General features: G+C 37.9%; 1 protein-coding gene across 3 annotated transcripts in view; it reads left to right on the top strand.

Annotated features, from left to right (window-relative positions):
- The window catches only part of PDE5A (phosphodiesterase 5A), a 143,279-nt gene that overhangs the window by 73,478 nt on the left and 57,439 nt on the right, over nucleotides 1-12,362 (top strand). For all 3 annotated transcript variants that reach the window (XM_032401105.1, XM_032401107.1, XM_032401106.1), the window contains exon 10: nucleotides 9,378-9,553. In XM_032401105.1, the coding sequence (XP_032256996.1) occupies nucleotides 9,378-9,553 (176 nt within the window). The remainder of the gene's footprint in view (nucleotides 1-9,377; nucleotides 9,554-12,362) is intronic.

Genomic DNA, 12,362 nt, shown 5'->3' with positions numbered 1-12,362 from the left:
CTGGTGTTAGCAGTCTCGTGAACTTAGGGACTGTGACTCTACCCCAGAGAGATGGCTCTGTCAGCCATGGTCTTCTAGTTTCTAAGCCTACAGGGCGAGGAGTCAGATCCTGACCTGGTGAATTGCCTTGTAAAGTCTCTGGGAAACCAGCCCGGCGACTCCCGGCTGGGCCGTTTGGTCCCCTGCACTCTTCACAGCTCTCAAAAAGAAAAGATGAATACACAGTGTGGGGTTTTCTTTTCAAGATTATCACCCCTCAGTTTGCTAACATAAGCAATAAGGAAACTGACAAGGGTGCCTTACCATATGATCCCAAGGAAACGTTATATTCTAAAATTTTATTTCCTAGGGAATGCAAGGTGAAAACTACATTAGAAATGTGCATTAGGGGCGCCTCGGTGGCTCGGTCGTCAAGCGTCTGCCTTCAGCTCAGGTCATGATCCCAGAGTCCTGGGATCGAGCCCCGCGTCGGGCTTCCTGCTCGGCCAGGAGCCTGCTTCTCCCTCACCCGCTCCCCTTGCTTGTGTTCCCTTTCTAGCTGTCTCTCTCTGTGTGTCAAGTAAATAAATAAAATCTTTAAAAAAAAATATGCATTAGAAATATATATTTTTAATGCTTTTTGATATAAGCATGAAGACTTACTACAAAGCTGCCTCTGACCTTTGAAAATGTGAAATGAAATTCCAGAAGGGATGCATTATTCCCTCATAGGTTTTCATAAGGAGGACTGAGGGGCCCCTTGCCACATCAGGTCACATCTTTGCTTTTCCTCAGCAGCATCTCTTTGGAATCATAATGGGGCATGGGGAGTCGCTGGAGGAAGTTATATATCGGGCTTTGTCATCACTTGACACAAATGCAAGCTGGTTCAGTGAAGTGCAAACAGCCCCAGGTGGGAAGCGGACTCAGGGTGTCCATTTGGTTCCCCTCTTCCTTTAACCATTAAAAACATTATGAGCACATGACTCACCTCTGCAGAGTTGAACTAAATAACCTTTCAGATCTGCTCAAAATTCATATGCTATGATCCTGTCATGTTTCCTTCAAGTGAGCAAAAAAATAAAAAAATACCTGTTGAAGTCACCAGACTTGGCCTGCCTTTCGTGTCACCCTACTTGATAACAGAGCCAAAAGTAAGCAAATGTTATTTTCAGAGAGGAAAAATGCCCTATTAATAGAAAGAAAGGAAAAAATGGGCGTTTCAGTGGGGGTTCAAGTTGATTCCCAGTACAAGAAGAAACATCTCCAGCGCTCCCTGCTCTTTAAAAGTGTGACAAAACAGAAAATTTGAGTTCTCGCCTGTGTTTTGTGCCCACAGATGCAGCATGGAAAATGTCATGGCTGTAGATAATTTTCCTTACATAGCACAGGCCAGATTCCTCTATTATGTAATTCTAATAGAGAATCCCCATAGAGTTACATGCAGAAAGGCAGACAGGCCCATGTGTTTTTTTGTAATCTTCCTTCCCCCTCCTATTTTTCCATTACTGACATTTAGATGAAATTATAGACATTAGACCAGTATGGGGCCTGTTGTATTCCCCGAGGTATTGTTTCATATCAAATGTTTTCTTAGTGCTCTGGCTAATACAGAGTGTTTCCAGAGTTTTGCTTCCAGTGCTATTAAGGACATATTTTTCTCATTCAACATTCATTTGTTTTAAGCAATTATTTCCCCTATTTATTAGGCTAAATATGCCTTTTTCGCAAATCACATTTACCAGAAATTCTTATTCCAATTTTCCATGCCAATTTCAGGACAGATTTTGAAGAAATTAGTCCCATTCCCATCCAAAAAAAAATGTTGAGAACATCTCCACTTTAAATAACTTACATTTTCATCTCTTTGTTACCGAAAAAGTATAACAAAAATTATAGTGTTATATCACACATCGCTTGACAGTGAAGTATGAGAAATATGTACAGTGGACTCTTGAACAACGTGGAGGCTAGGAGCACTGACACCCCCCATGCAGTCTAAAATCCCCCAAAACCTAACTACTAGTAGCCTACTGTTGACTAGAAATCTTCCCAGTAACAGAAACAATTGATTAACACATATTTTCTAAAAATGTTATATATATTATATATTGTTTTCTTACAACAGGTAAGCTAGAAAAAAGAAAATGTTACTAAGAAAATCGTAAGAATAAAATAGATTTACAGTACTGTATTTATCCAAAAAATCCACATTTACAGTACTGTACTATATTTATTTTAAAAAAATCCACAAACAAGTGAACCCTCGCAGTTCTAATCCATGTTGTTCACGGCTCAACTGTATTTCTCAGAATGCATGTTCTAAACTGATTACTATCCTAATTCTTTGCTCATCTATGTGTTGCAATTTGATTCTAAGGCATAGATAAATATTCTAAAATTATATTTTTAAATTTGACGCTACTTCACTTTATTTTTCATATTAAATGTTGCCATTTGGCAATATCACTAACTGCTCATTTGTTTATAAAAATATTTGCTAGGATGTTCCTAATGCAAGTATAATTAAACTGTGTCATCCATGAAACACATTGCTTATAATGCTTAAAGTATCCGGTTTTTTTCCCCAGAGAATTGTAAATTATGCTTAGTTATAATAAGCTCCAGGCAATAAGACCGTAGGGGAATAATAACTGGAAGAACATGAGAAAAAAAAAATAAAACTAAGGAAGTAAGATTAAAATTATAAAAGTGAAAATATATAAAATAAAAATAAATATAAACCATAAGAGACTCTTAACTCTAGGAAGCAAACTGAGGGTTGCTGTGGGGGGGGGATGGAGTAACTGGGTGATGGACATTAAGGAGGGCACGTGATGTAATGAGCACTGCGTATTATATAAGACTGATGAATCACTGACCTCTACCTCTGAAACCAATAATACACTATATGTTAATTAATTGAGTTTAAATTTAAAAAAATTAAAAAAAAAAAGACTTGATTGAAAAAGTAGTAAGGAAAACTTCACAGCAGTGTTGGAAAACAGAAACTTACCTTTACTAGACTAGAAATAATAAGGGAATTTCTGGAAGATATGAAGTATATGCCATTCGTAAGAACACATTTTACATAAAATGGGCAAAATTTGAATAGCAATGACAATATTAATATCAGAGAAAGTCGAATTTAAGATAAAAACATAATGTAAAGGGACGCTTTGCACTGATTAAAGTTAAAATCCACCTAGAAAGTATAATTGTCGTAAATGCTTCTAGTAAACTAACATCATTGATATATAAAAGCCAAAGCTATTAAAAATACAGGGAGAAATGGACAAACTGGCAGTCATAATGGGAGCCTTTGGTACACATCTCATAGAGGGTTAAAGTACAGGATAAAATAAGGAAACATAAGAATCAATTAATATAAAAAATGAAGTGGATTTAATTAGCAACTATAGATTTATGTTTATATTTCATAATTTACAAATACAAGCTCCTGTCAGATATCCATCAGAAACTTACAAGTATTCATGATATACACACATGCAACACAAACTAGTCATTTCTGAATTAAGAAATAATAAAATTATTTTAATTAACCACTCAACTGAAGAAATTAGAAAAACAGCACTCTCTTTCTCACTTTCTATGCTGTCCCCTAATAAATGAATAAATCAAAAGCAGAGAAAAGCAATTGAGAGAAAAAAAGAGATAATGAGGGAATACGATAATAATAAACCGGCAACACAGATAATGAGGATAATAAGAGAAATACACAAATGGGAATGAGAAAGGAAATGTAATTATAGAGACAGAAGAAATTTTAAAAGATGTTAGGTAATACAGTATACCAAAAAGGTAATACATTTTGATGAAATGGAGAAATTCCATAAAAATTGGTAATAACCAATACTAACTCAAGTTTTAAATATTCCATAGAAATAAAATATATAAATAAATAAATAAATAAATAAATAAATAAATAAATATTTCATAGAAGTAATTGAGAAAGTTATTTTTAAAGTCATTAAAAAAAAAAGCAAATATAAAAAAAAAAAAAAAAACTGCCCAAAGGAAATTCTAACCAAAGCAACCAGAGCGGAGGAGATGAAACAATGTGAGATACAGAAGAAGAAAAGGCAAAATTAAAAAACTTCCAGATGATAAGATGGTGAGGTGGAAAGCCCAGTGGAATCAGCTGAAAATACTTCTCTATGGAGAGTTCTTTTTTTTTTAAGATTTTATTTATTTATTTGACAGAGAGACTGAGAGAGGGAACACAAGCAGGGGGAGTGGGAGAAGGAAAAGCAGGCTTCCCACCGAGCAGAGAGCTCGATGCAGGGCTCGATCCCAGGACCCTGGGATCATGACCTGAGCCGAAGGCAGATGCTTAACAACTGAGACACCCCGGTGCCCCCTCTACAGAGAGTTGTAAAAGTTCCTGGTTACCAAATTATTAAAGAGAAATAGCTTTAATTTATGCCAAGACAAATTTGTTTGAAAATAGTAATAGAAAAAAACCCCATTTGTAATAGCAAAGAATAAATGTAACCAGAAATATGTAGCATCTTTATGAGGAAAACGGTAATATTCTACTGAGTAACTTAAAAGTGAAGGGACATAACATTTCCCGATGATAAGAACCTATTCTGTAAGAGGTCAACTTTCCCCAGATTAGATTTATATCAATTTTTTTTTTTTTTTTTTTTTATTTATTTATTTGAGAGAGAGAGAATGAGAGAGAGCGAGTACATGAGAGGGGGGAGGGTCAGAGGGAGAAGCAGACTCCCTGCCGAGCAGGGAGCCCGATGCGGGACTCGATCCAGGGACTCCAGGATCATGACCTGAGCCGAAGGCAGTCGCTTAACCAACTGAGCCACCCAGGCGCCCAGATTTATATCAATTTTAATACATATTCCTCACAAGAGTTTTTTTTCAGAGGGAAGGGGGAGTTCCTGACCAACATTTATAAAACTCATCTGGAAGAATAACATATGAAAAGAATCAGAGTTGATGGATAGAGATTTGCCTGTCAGAAATTAAAATAATACTGGAAAAGTATCATAATGAAAAGTATCATATGTGGAGGCACCTGAGTGACTCAGTTGGTTGAGTGTCTGCCTTCAGCTCAGGTCATGATCTCGGGGTCCTGGGATCGAGCCCCACATCGGGCTCCCTGCTCACTGGGGAGCCTGCTTCTCCCTCTCCTGCTGCTCCCCCTGCTTGTGCGCTCTCTCTCTGTGTCAAATAAATAAAATCTTTAAATAAAAAAGATCATATGTGTGCCAGAAAAGATGGAAAGATTGATGGAATACAATAGAAAGTCTAAATGCAGACCCAAGTCTGGTACATAGGTATAGAATAGCTTATTGTTTCTAAGGTGCCATGATTGAAAGACTTCATTTTCTGTACTTCCAAGAAAGAAAAAAAATTATTTCAATTAAACTATGTCAAGCAGTTGATTAGGATGCACACTGATTTCAAAAATAATAAAATGTGAGAAAAGTACCTAGTAGTTGAAAAAAGTATGACTTTAGTATTTAAGGTGGCAATTCAAATCATTGGAGAAGGGATAGCTATTCAAGTATTTTAAGAATCCAGTAGCAATTTGGGGAAAAAAACTAAGTTGAATTAAAAAGTTAAATGTGATACAATGAATCTATAAAAGTACCAGGGGAAAATATAGGTTCATATATCATCTTAAAGTGGGGAAGCTTAAAAAAAAATGGGGAAGCTTCTCTTGAAAACAAGACACTGTACAGCAGAAAACCTCAGATGAAGATAATTGACAAATGACAAGTGCAAAAAAAAAATATTCGCAAGATTGGTGATAAGGACAGGTCTTACATCTTAGCAAGGCAGGATGCTGGATTTGGAGTCCACCCTGTATGGTAGAGAGTACATGAGACCACAAGCAGGATCTAAGAGCTGACCCCCTGCTCTGCCAAAAAGCCAGAACAAAAACTGTGGTTGGTAACAACATCTGATCTCTGGAATTACAGAAAAGGAAACATAATTGTGTGGATTTTAGAAACCGTCAGTCCCTTCCCCGTAATTGCTGGAGATGTCTTTGGTGCCGGCCTAGCTCCCAGAGCTGCCGTGACGACCACATGAAGCAACATCAGTACAAGTACTTCGTGTGCTCTAATAATACGAAGTGACACTGAGATTTTACTAACTGCTCTAGCTCTTGGTTTTCGCCTAATGTTTTTGAGTATTTTCTTTCATGATCGTGTATATTAATTGATTTTTGCTGAGTGGTTTCGTTTTATTTTGGGTTCTGCATTAAGTACTTGGTTTTTATAGAGCAGTGATTCTGATTTTATATGGATTGCTGGTAGATGTGGCATCTCAAGTGACAAGTTTTAAATTTCATTATTGTACTCTTTAGCCACTCTTCCAGTCATTAATGAAGTTCTGAAAACCCTATCTGTAAATGTGTCCAGGCTTTGTATTTTCTCCCATAAAGGGACCCTGTTTGTTTGTTATAAACCTTCTTCTTCATAGCTTTTTTTTTTTTTTAACTTGGGTATTTTTGTTTGATAGAATTAAATTTTCTGAAGGGTATAAAGAAATCAGCAGGATGATCATGAATGCTATTTAAATATAACTGTCCATTCTGCTTTGAAAGGAGAATTAAATGATACGCCTAAATGGATAATTTGTCTTCACCCCTTTTCTTGCGCTGAGCTTAGCTCTGTCTACACATCTGTATCTAGATTGGTGGATTGTAATGCAAACACACTTTAGCTGTTCCGCTCTGAGGTGTGATTGTGACAGCCAACTCCTGATATTGGTACATTTAACATTCATTTCAATACCTTTGAATTCCAGAGGTATTTACTAATACTTGTTAATGCACATTCAGTGACGTGCAGGAGAGTTACTTAGCTAGGTCAGAAGCCCAGGAGCCTGCTGACAGCCACGGCTCAACCCCTTCCTGTTGTCTTTTCCTTTCCAGACATACAATAATTCTTATGAAGTGTTAAAAAAAAAAAAAATCTTGTTTATGAAAAGGGGCCATCAAGTAGGAGACAACTTTAGTCAGAATTGAAAGGCAATTAACGTTGTGATGTGAGGATAAGGCATGAAACACGTGACTCTCAAGAAAATGTGATTTGGGAGATAGCCAGATCCTAGATAAACAGTTCCACATGTATAATTTGGGGATTCACAAAGGTTGGAGGACAGAACCCTCGTGCTGTACCATATACATGGGACGTGTACTTTTAAGATCATGCCGATTGCTGGTTGAGTTACGGTTTTTCTTGCAGTGTCCAAATTCATTATGATTCATTTAAAGTATTTCTTGATAATGGAATAAGTGTTAGAGAAGTAATCCCTACGGTAGTAATACAGATAGATAAGGATGTCTTTCCTGTCTATCGTAGAAAAACTCCCACAAACAAACAAGAAAGAGCAAAAATGAGAGTGCAGTTAATTTGTAGGGTTAAAAATGAATTGCACATCGATGGTGATGAAGGGACTTAAAGTGCAAGCATGTATCACTGTGGACTCTACGAAATCCTTTTGTGCTCTGGGAAAAATAAGAGATAACAGACTATAGTCTTCATGGGAAAGTAGTTTGGGTCAGAGCCGCAGTCCTGCATTCTTCCATTAACTCAGTAAACATTTTTCGAGTTCCTGCTATAGGTCAGGCATTTTGCTAGCTGAGGAAGTGGGACTGAAAAAATAAAATCTCTAGGCCCAAGATACGTACAGCCTAGAAAGAGAGCCAGGAATAAAATCCTCCATGATATACCGAGTGGTCATTTTTTTTCTCTCTCTCCAAATTTTTATGTAAATTCTAGTTAGTTCATATATAGTGTTAACATTGGTTTCAGGAGTTGAATTTAGTGCAATAAGCCGGTGGGAGAAAGACACATACCGAGTGATCATCTTAAGGGCAAAGGAAAGAGAAGTGCCCGCCTCACCTGGGAAGTGGGCCGCCTCCAGGAGCTATGGTGAAGGAGATTGAGGTGTCCACTGAATCACAGCAAAGAGCATGTGGGGAGCAGTGGAGGCCGGTGGAAAAGCACGGGCCAAGGTGTGAGCAAGCGAGATGCAGTCAGGGGACTGCCCGCAATGACCGGAAGGAGGTACAAGGGCACAGAGCAGCAGTGTGTGGGAAACAGTGGCCTTGGGGACTGGCCCGAGCTAGGGTTTGAATTGTATTTTATTTTTTTTGATTTTTTTTAAAGATTTTATTTATTTATTTGACAGAGAGAGAGAGAGACAGCGAGAGAGGGAACATAAGCAGGGGGAGTGGGAGAGGGAGAAGCAGGCTTCCCGCCGAGCAGGGAGCCCGATGTGGGGCTCGATCCCAGGACCCTGAGATCATGACCTGAGCCAAAGGCAGACGCTTAACTGATTGAGCCACCCAGGCACCCCTGGGGTTTGAATTTTAGATCTAAGCATACCAGCTAGGTGGCCTTGAGCAAATGACTTAACCTTTCTGAGACTCAGTTTTTTCATCTGTAAAATGGGGATGGTCACACCTGCCTCACGGCGTAGATTGTAAGGCCTAGCGATCACGTTGTGTCCTGAAGGTTTTAGCGCAATACCTGCCCCACAGTGGGCACACAGTGGAACTCTGTGATTATATATTTAGAGACAGAAGAAATAAGGATTTAACAACACTTGTTAAACCCAGAGGTAGGAGGTGCCCAAACCCTTCAAAGAGCCCCCTACTGGGGTCCGAATCCCATAGAACTAGTTCAGTAAAGATTTACCATAATGTTGATGTGATTTTCCATTTATATTGACTATATCTTTGACCTTCTAAGAGAAGTCAGGATTTAGGAGGTTATGATTTTCTTCAAAGATTAGTCCTGCTTTTATTTCTAAACAAATAGTCATTTTTATTTGCATTTATTTGTAGTATCCAAAGTTGTCTGCAAATAGGATTCTCTGCATCTCTGGATGCAGAGGTGCTTATTTGAAATTTGAGACTGTTTATGTGAATTGCCTGTTTTATGCATTCTATTTTGTATGTAATTGTGTTTTTTAACTTTTAGTTTCTCAGTCAAGAAAGGCAGTCTGTGTGACCCAAAATTCTGATGTGCATCAAAATTGTTCTCTTGGCAAGTGTACAAAAATCCAATTAGTCTCCAAAGGACAAATTGTCTTTGGGGACTCAACTGATCTAAAATTTGTGACCGAGTCTGGAAGAAAATCGTACTCTAGGATTTTTTTGACCACAGACAACATACATTTAGGACTGTGTGAAACAAGTTCTCATGTAAATTAATTCAATTTACTTTTCTAGTTTATATTTGTGAGGATCTGTTTGCTTCTTTGGAGATTCCAAGCATTCCTAAGAGGAAAGTGTAAGACAATCTTTGGCAGGGGTTGGGGGTGGGGTGTGTGTTAAAGGCAATAGAAACTATAATAATTAATAATAATATTTACTCAAATTTCTTGGATTGTTATAGGGGTTTGCCAACTTGTTAATAAGATGGAAGAGAATACTGGCAAGGTTAAGCCTTTCAACCGAAATGATGAACAGTTTCTGGAGGCTTTTGTCATCTTTTGTGGCTTGGGGATCCAGAACACACAGATGTATGAAGCGGTGGAGAGAGCCATGGCCAAGCAAATGGTCACACTGGAGGTGGGCTGGCGCGTGCGGGACCCTGTCCATCTCTGTGGCCACACACTCAGCTTCTGCCCTTTCCCCCAGAACGACTCGTGGGGTCACTGTCTCCTCAGAGAATCAGACTGAATCCTTAGTTCCTCATTTAAACAGCTAAGGAAACTGGGACCCAGAATATTGTAGAAACTTATCAAAGGTCATATGACCAAACCAGAACTCGGACTGGTTGTCCCTCACTCCTTCGACCTTAACCTTCACTCCTTCGACCTTAAGAATCCAGTCACACAGACGTCTGCTGTCACTGCAGCCTGTCCCTTTCCCATTGCCTGAGCCTCCCCATCTCCTTGTGCACAGTTGTAGTCACACATCTTAAAAGACAAAAACAGAAACCCTAAGCACTCAGAGAATCAGAAGTGAGGCATGGGAAACCCTTTCAGATGACAGATTTGCAGATCCCACTTCTGAAAATCCTGATTCCTAAGTCTTGGGTAGAGGCTGGGAATCTACATTATTCCAGAGCTCCCCCAAGGGATTCTGAATGTGCAGGCAGCCAGTGAGCCACTGGTTGGGGGCACTGACCTCAGGCAAGCTCCCTCCCAGGACTACCCTACCTGAGCGGGGCCAGCCCTTTCCAGATGATTTCCACGAACTGCCTGAAAATGTTCACTTTGTATAACAGAAATTTCTTACATCAGAGACCAGTTAAGGGAAATAGACTTCAGAAGGGCAAATGTCTCTACTTATTCACACACTGGTGTGAAGTATATTTGAGTGTATGCCTACTCTTATTTAGTTGATTGAGATCACTGGGTATCAGTGTTTGGAATATGGTAACTTTTCCTCCAATCCTCTAAATAATACCTTACCTAAGTAGCTCAAAAGATATGCATTATAAGTAAAAATTTACCAGTAACCAAGATGGTACTTTATTTTCTAAAATGAATATATAACACCAATAGTTTTGCCATAGTAACATATAAGAGATCTTGGATTATAAGCCAGTGGAAATCTTTTTCAAATACATGTACGTGTACATATATACACACAAATATACGCATGTGTGTATGTATGCACACGTATACCTCAAGTTACATTTATATAATACATATGCACATGTAGTTTCATGTGTGTATATACATGTATACACGTGTGTTCATGTGTGTATATGTATATAATTTTTAATCAAATTTTTTATAGTTTCCATGGTTTTGTACTGAAGTGAATCTAAGCCAGTTATCAATTAGAAATTATCTTTTGTAAAACTTTTTACTATGGAAAATTGCAAGCATATACAGAAGTAGAGAGAATAGCTTAGTGAGCGCCCATGTACTCATTAGCCGTCTTTAATAATTATTGACCCATGGCTGATCTCATTCCTTCATACACTTGCTCACTTCTCTGCACTCTTCTTCTGCTTTAATCCATTGATATTTTTGAAGCAAATTCCAGATATTATGTAATTTAGTTCAAAATCTTCGAATATTTTCCTGATTGAGATTTATTTTTCCACTGTAGTTTTACTTTAGTTAAATATGTGAGTAATTAGGCTTTTACTTAGTATAAACAATTATTTCAATTCACTATGAGAAGTCCTATCTATGCTTACAAGTTTAACCTTGACAAAGATTTTCCTGTCCTTATGAGGCACTGGATAAAAGCCAGGGACACAAACTCCTCAGGTTTTCTTAGGACGGTGAATTATGTTGACCTGGAAGCCATGATCGTTATAATGACAATAAAACAACAACAATAATAATAGCTAACCTTAATCAAATGTGCTTACTCTGTGTTCTAATGCTCACAGGTACAGACATACCTTATTTTGTGGTGCTTTGCTTTATCGCCCATCACAGATAATTCATTTTTCACACACTGGCGGTCTGTGGCGACCCTATGTTGAGCAAGTCTGTCAGCGTCATTTTGCCAACAGCATTTGCTCACTTCATGTCTCTGTGTTGCATTTTGAGAATTCTCACAATATTTCAGGCTTTTTCATTATTATTATATTTGTTGGGGTGTTGTATGATAGTGATTAGGACCTGTTGAAAGCTCAGGTGATGGATTCCATTTTTTTTAAGCAATGAAGTATTTTTTAAATAAGGTATTACATTGCTTTTTTAGACATAATGCTATTGCACACTTAATATACTACAGTATAGTGTCAACATAACTTTTATGTGCACTGGGAAACCAAAAAATTCATTTGACTCACTCTGTTACGATAATGGCTTTATTGCAGTGGTCTGGAAACAAATTTGCAATATCTCTGAGGTGTGCCCGTATTAGCAAAATTACTCCTTACGACCCTGAGTAAAGTGCTATTTTTACCTTCAGTGAGACAACATCTATTTTTTTTTAAATTTAGAATGGCATGTTATTCCCATGTCCATTCATCTGTGTTGTATTGCATTTATTTATATTAGACTAGTGCATGGCCACAGTCTTCGCTTTCCTCAACAAACTAGCTCTGTGGTCCCAGCAGCAATGAATTAGCCACGGTGACCCATCAATTTCATGTAAACAGAAGACAGTAGCTCCAAGTTTCCTGGGGTTTCCTAGTGCTTAATGGCTCAAATACGAAGACAAATCCCATGTAGCACTGAATCACAAGATAGACATATATGCCATTTTAGATTTTGAATTGCTTGAAATTTTAAAGACTGGATCAAGGAAAACTAGTCCAGGCTGCTCAATTACTCGAGTCCCCATTTAAAATCTGAAAATGCCTCACCTCCTTATCAGTCATGCTAAAATATTTGGGGGTTTTAGTGAATCTATGTGTGTCTGTCAAAAATGAACTTTCAAAAAAATTTTTTTTAAATATGGA

This window comes from Phoca vitulina, unplaced genomic scaffold, assembly GCF_004348235.1.
Source record: "Phoca vitulina isolate PV1807 unplaced genomic scaffold, GSC_HSeal_1.0 scaffold3, whole genome shotgun sequence".
Lineage (NCBI taxonomy): Eukaryota > Metazoa > Chordata > Mammalia > Carnivora > Phocidae > Phoca > Phoca vitulina.
The sequence above is the reverse complement of the archived record's forward strand: the minus strand, read 5'-3'. Positions and strand labels throughout refer to the sequence as shown.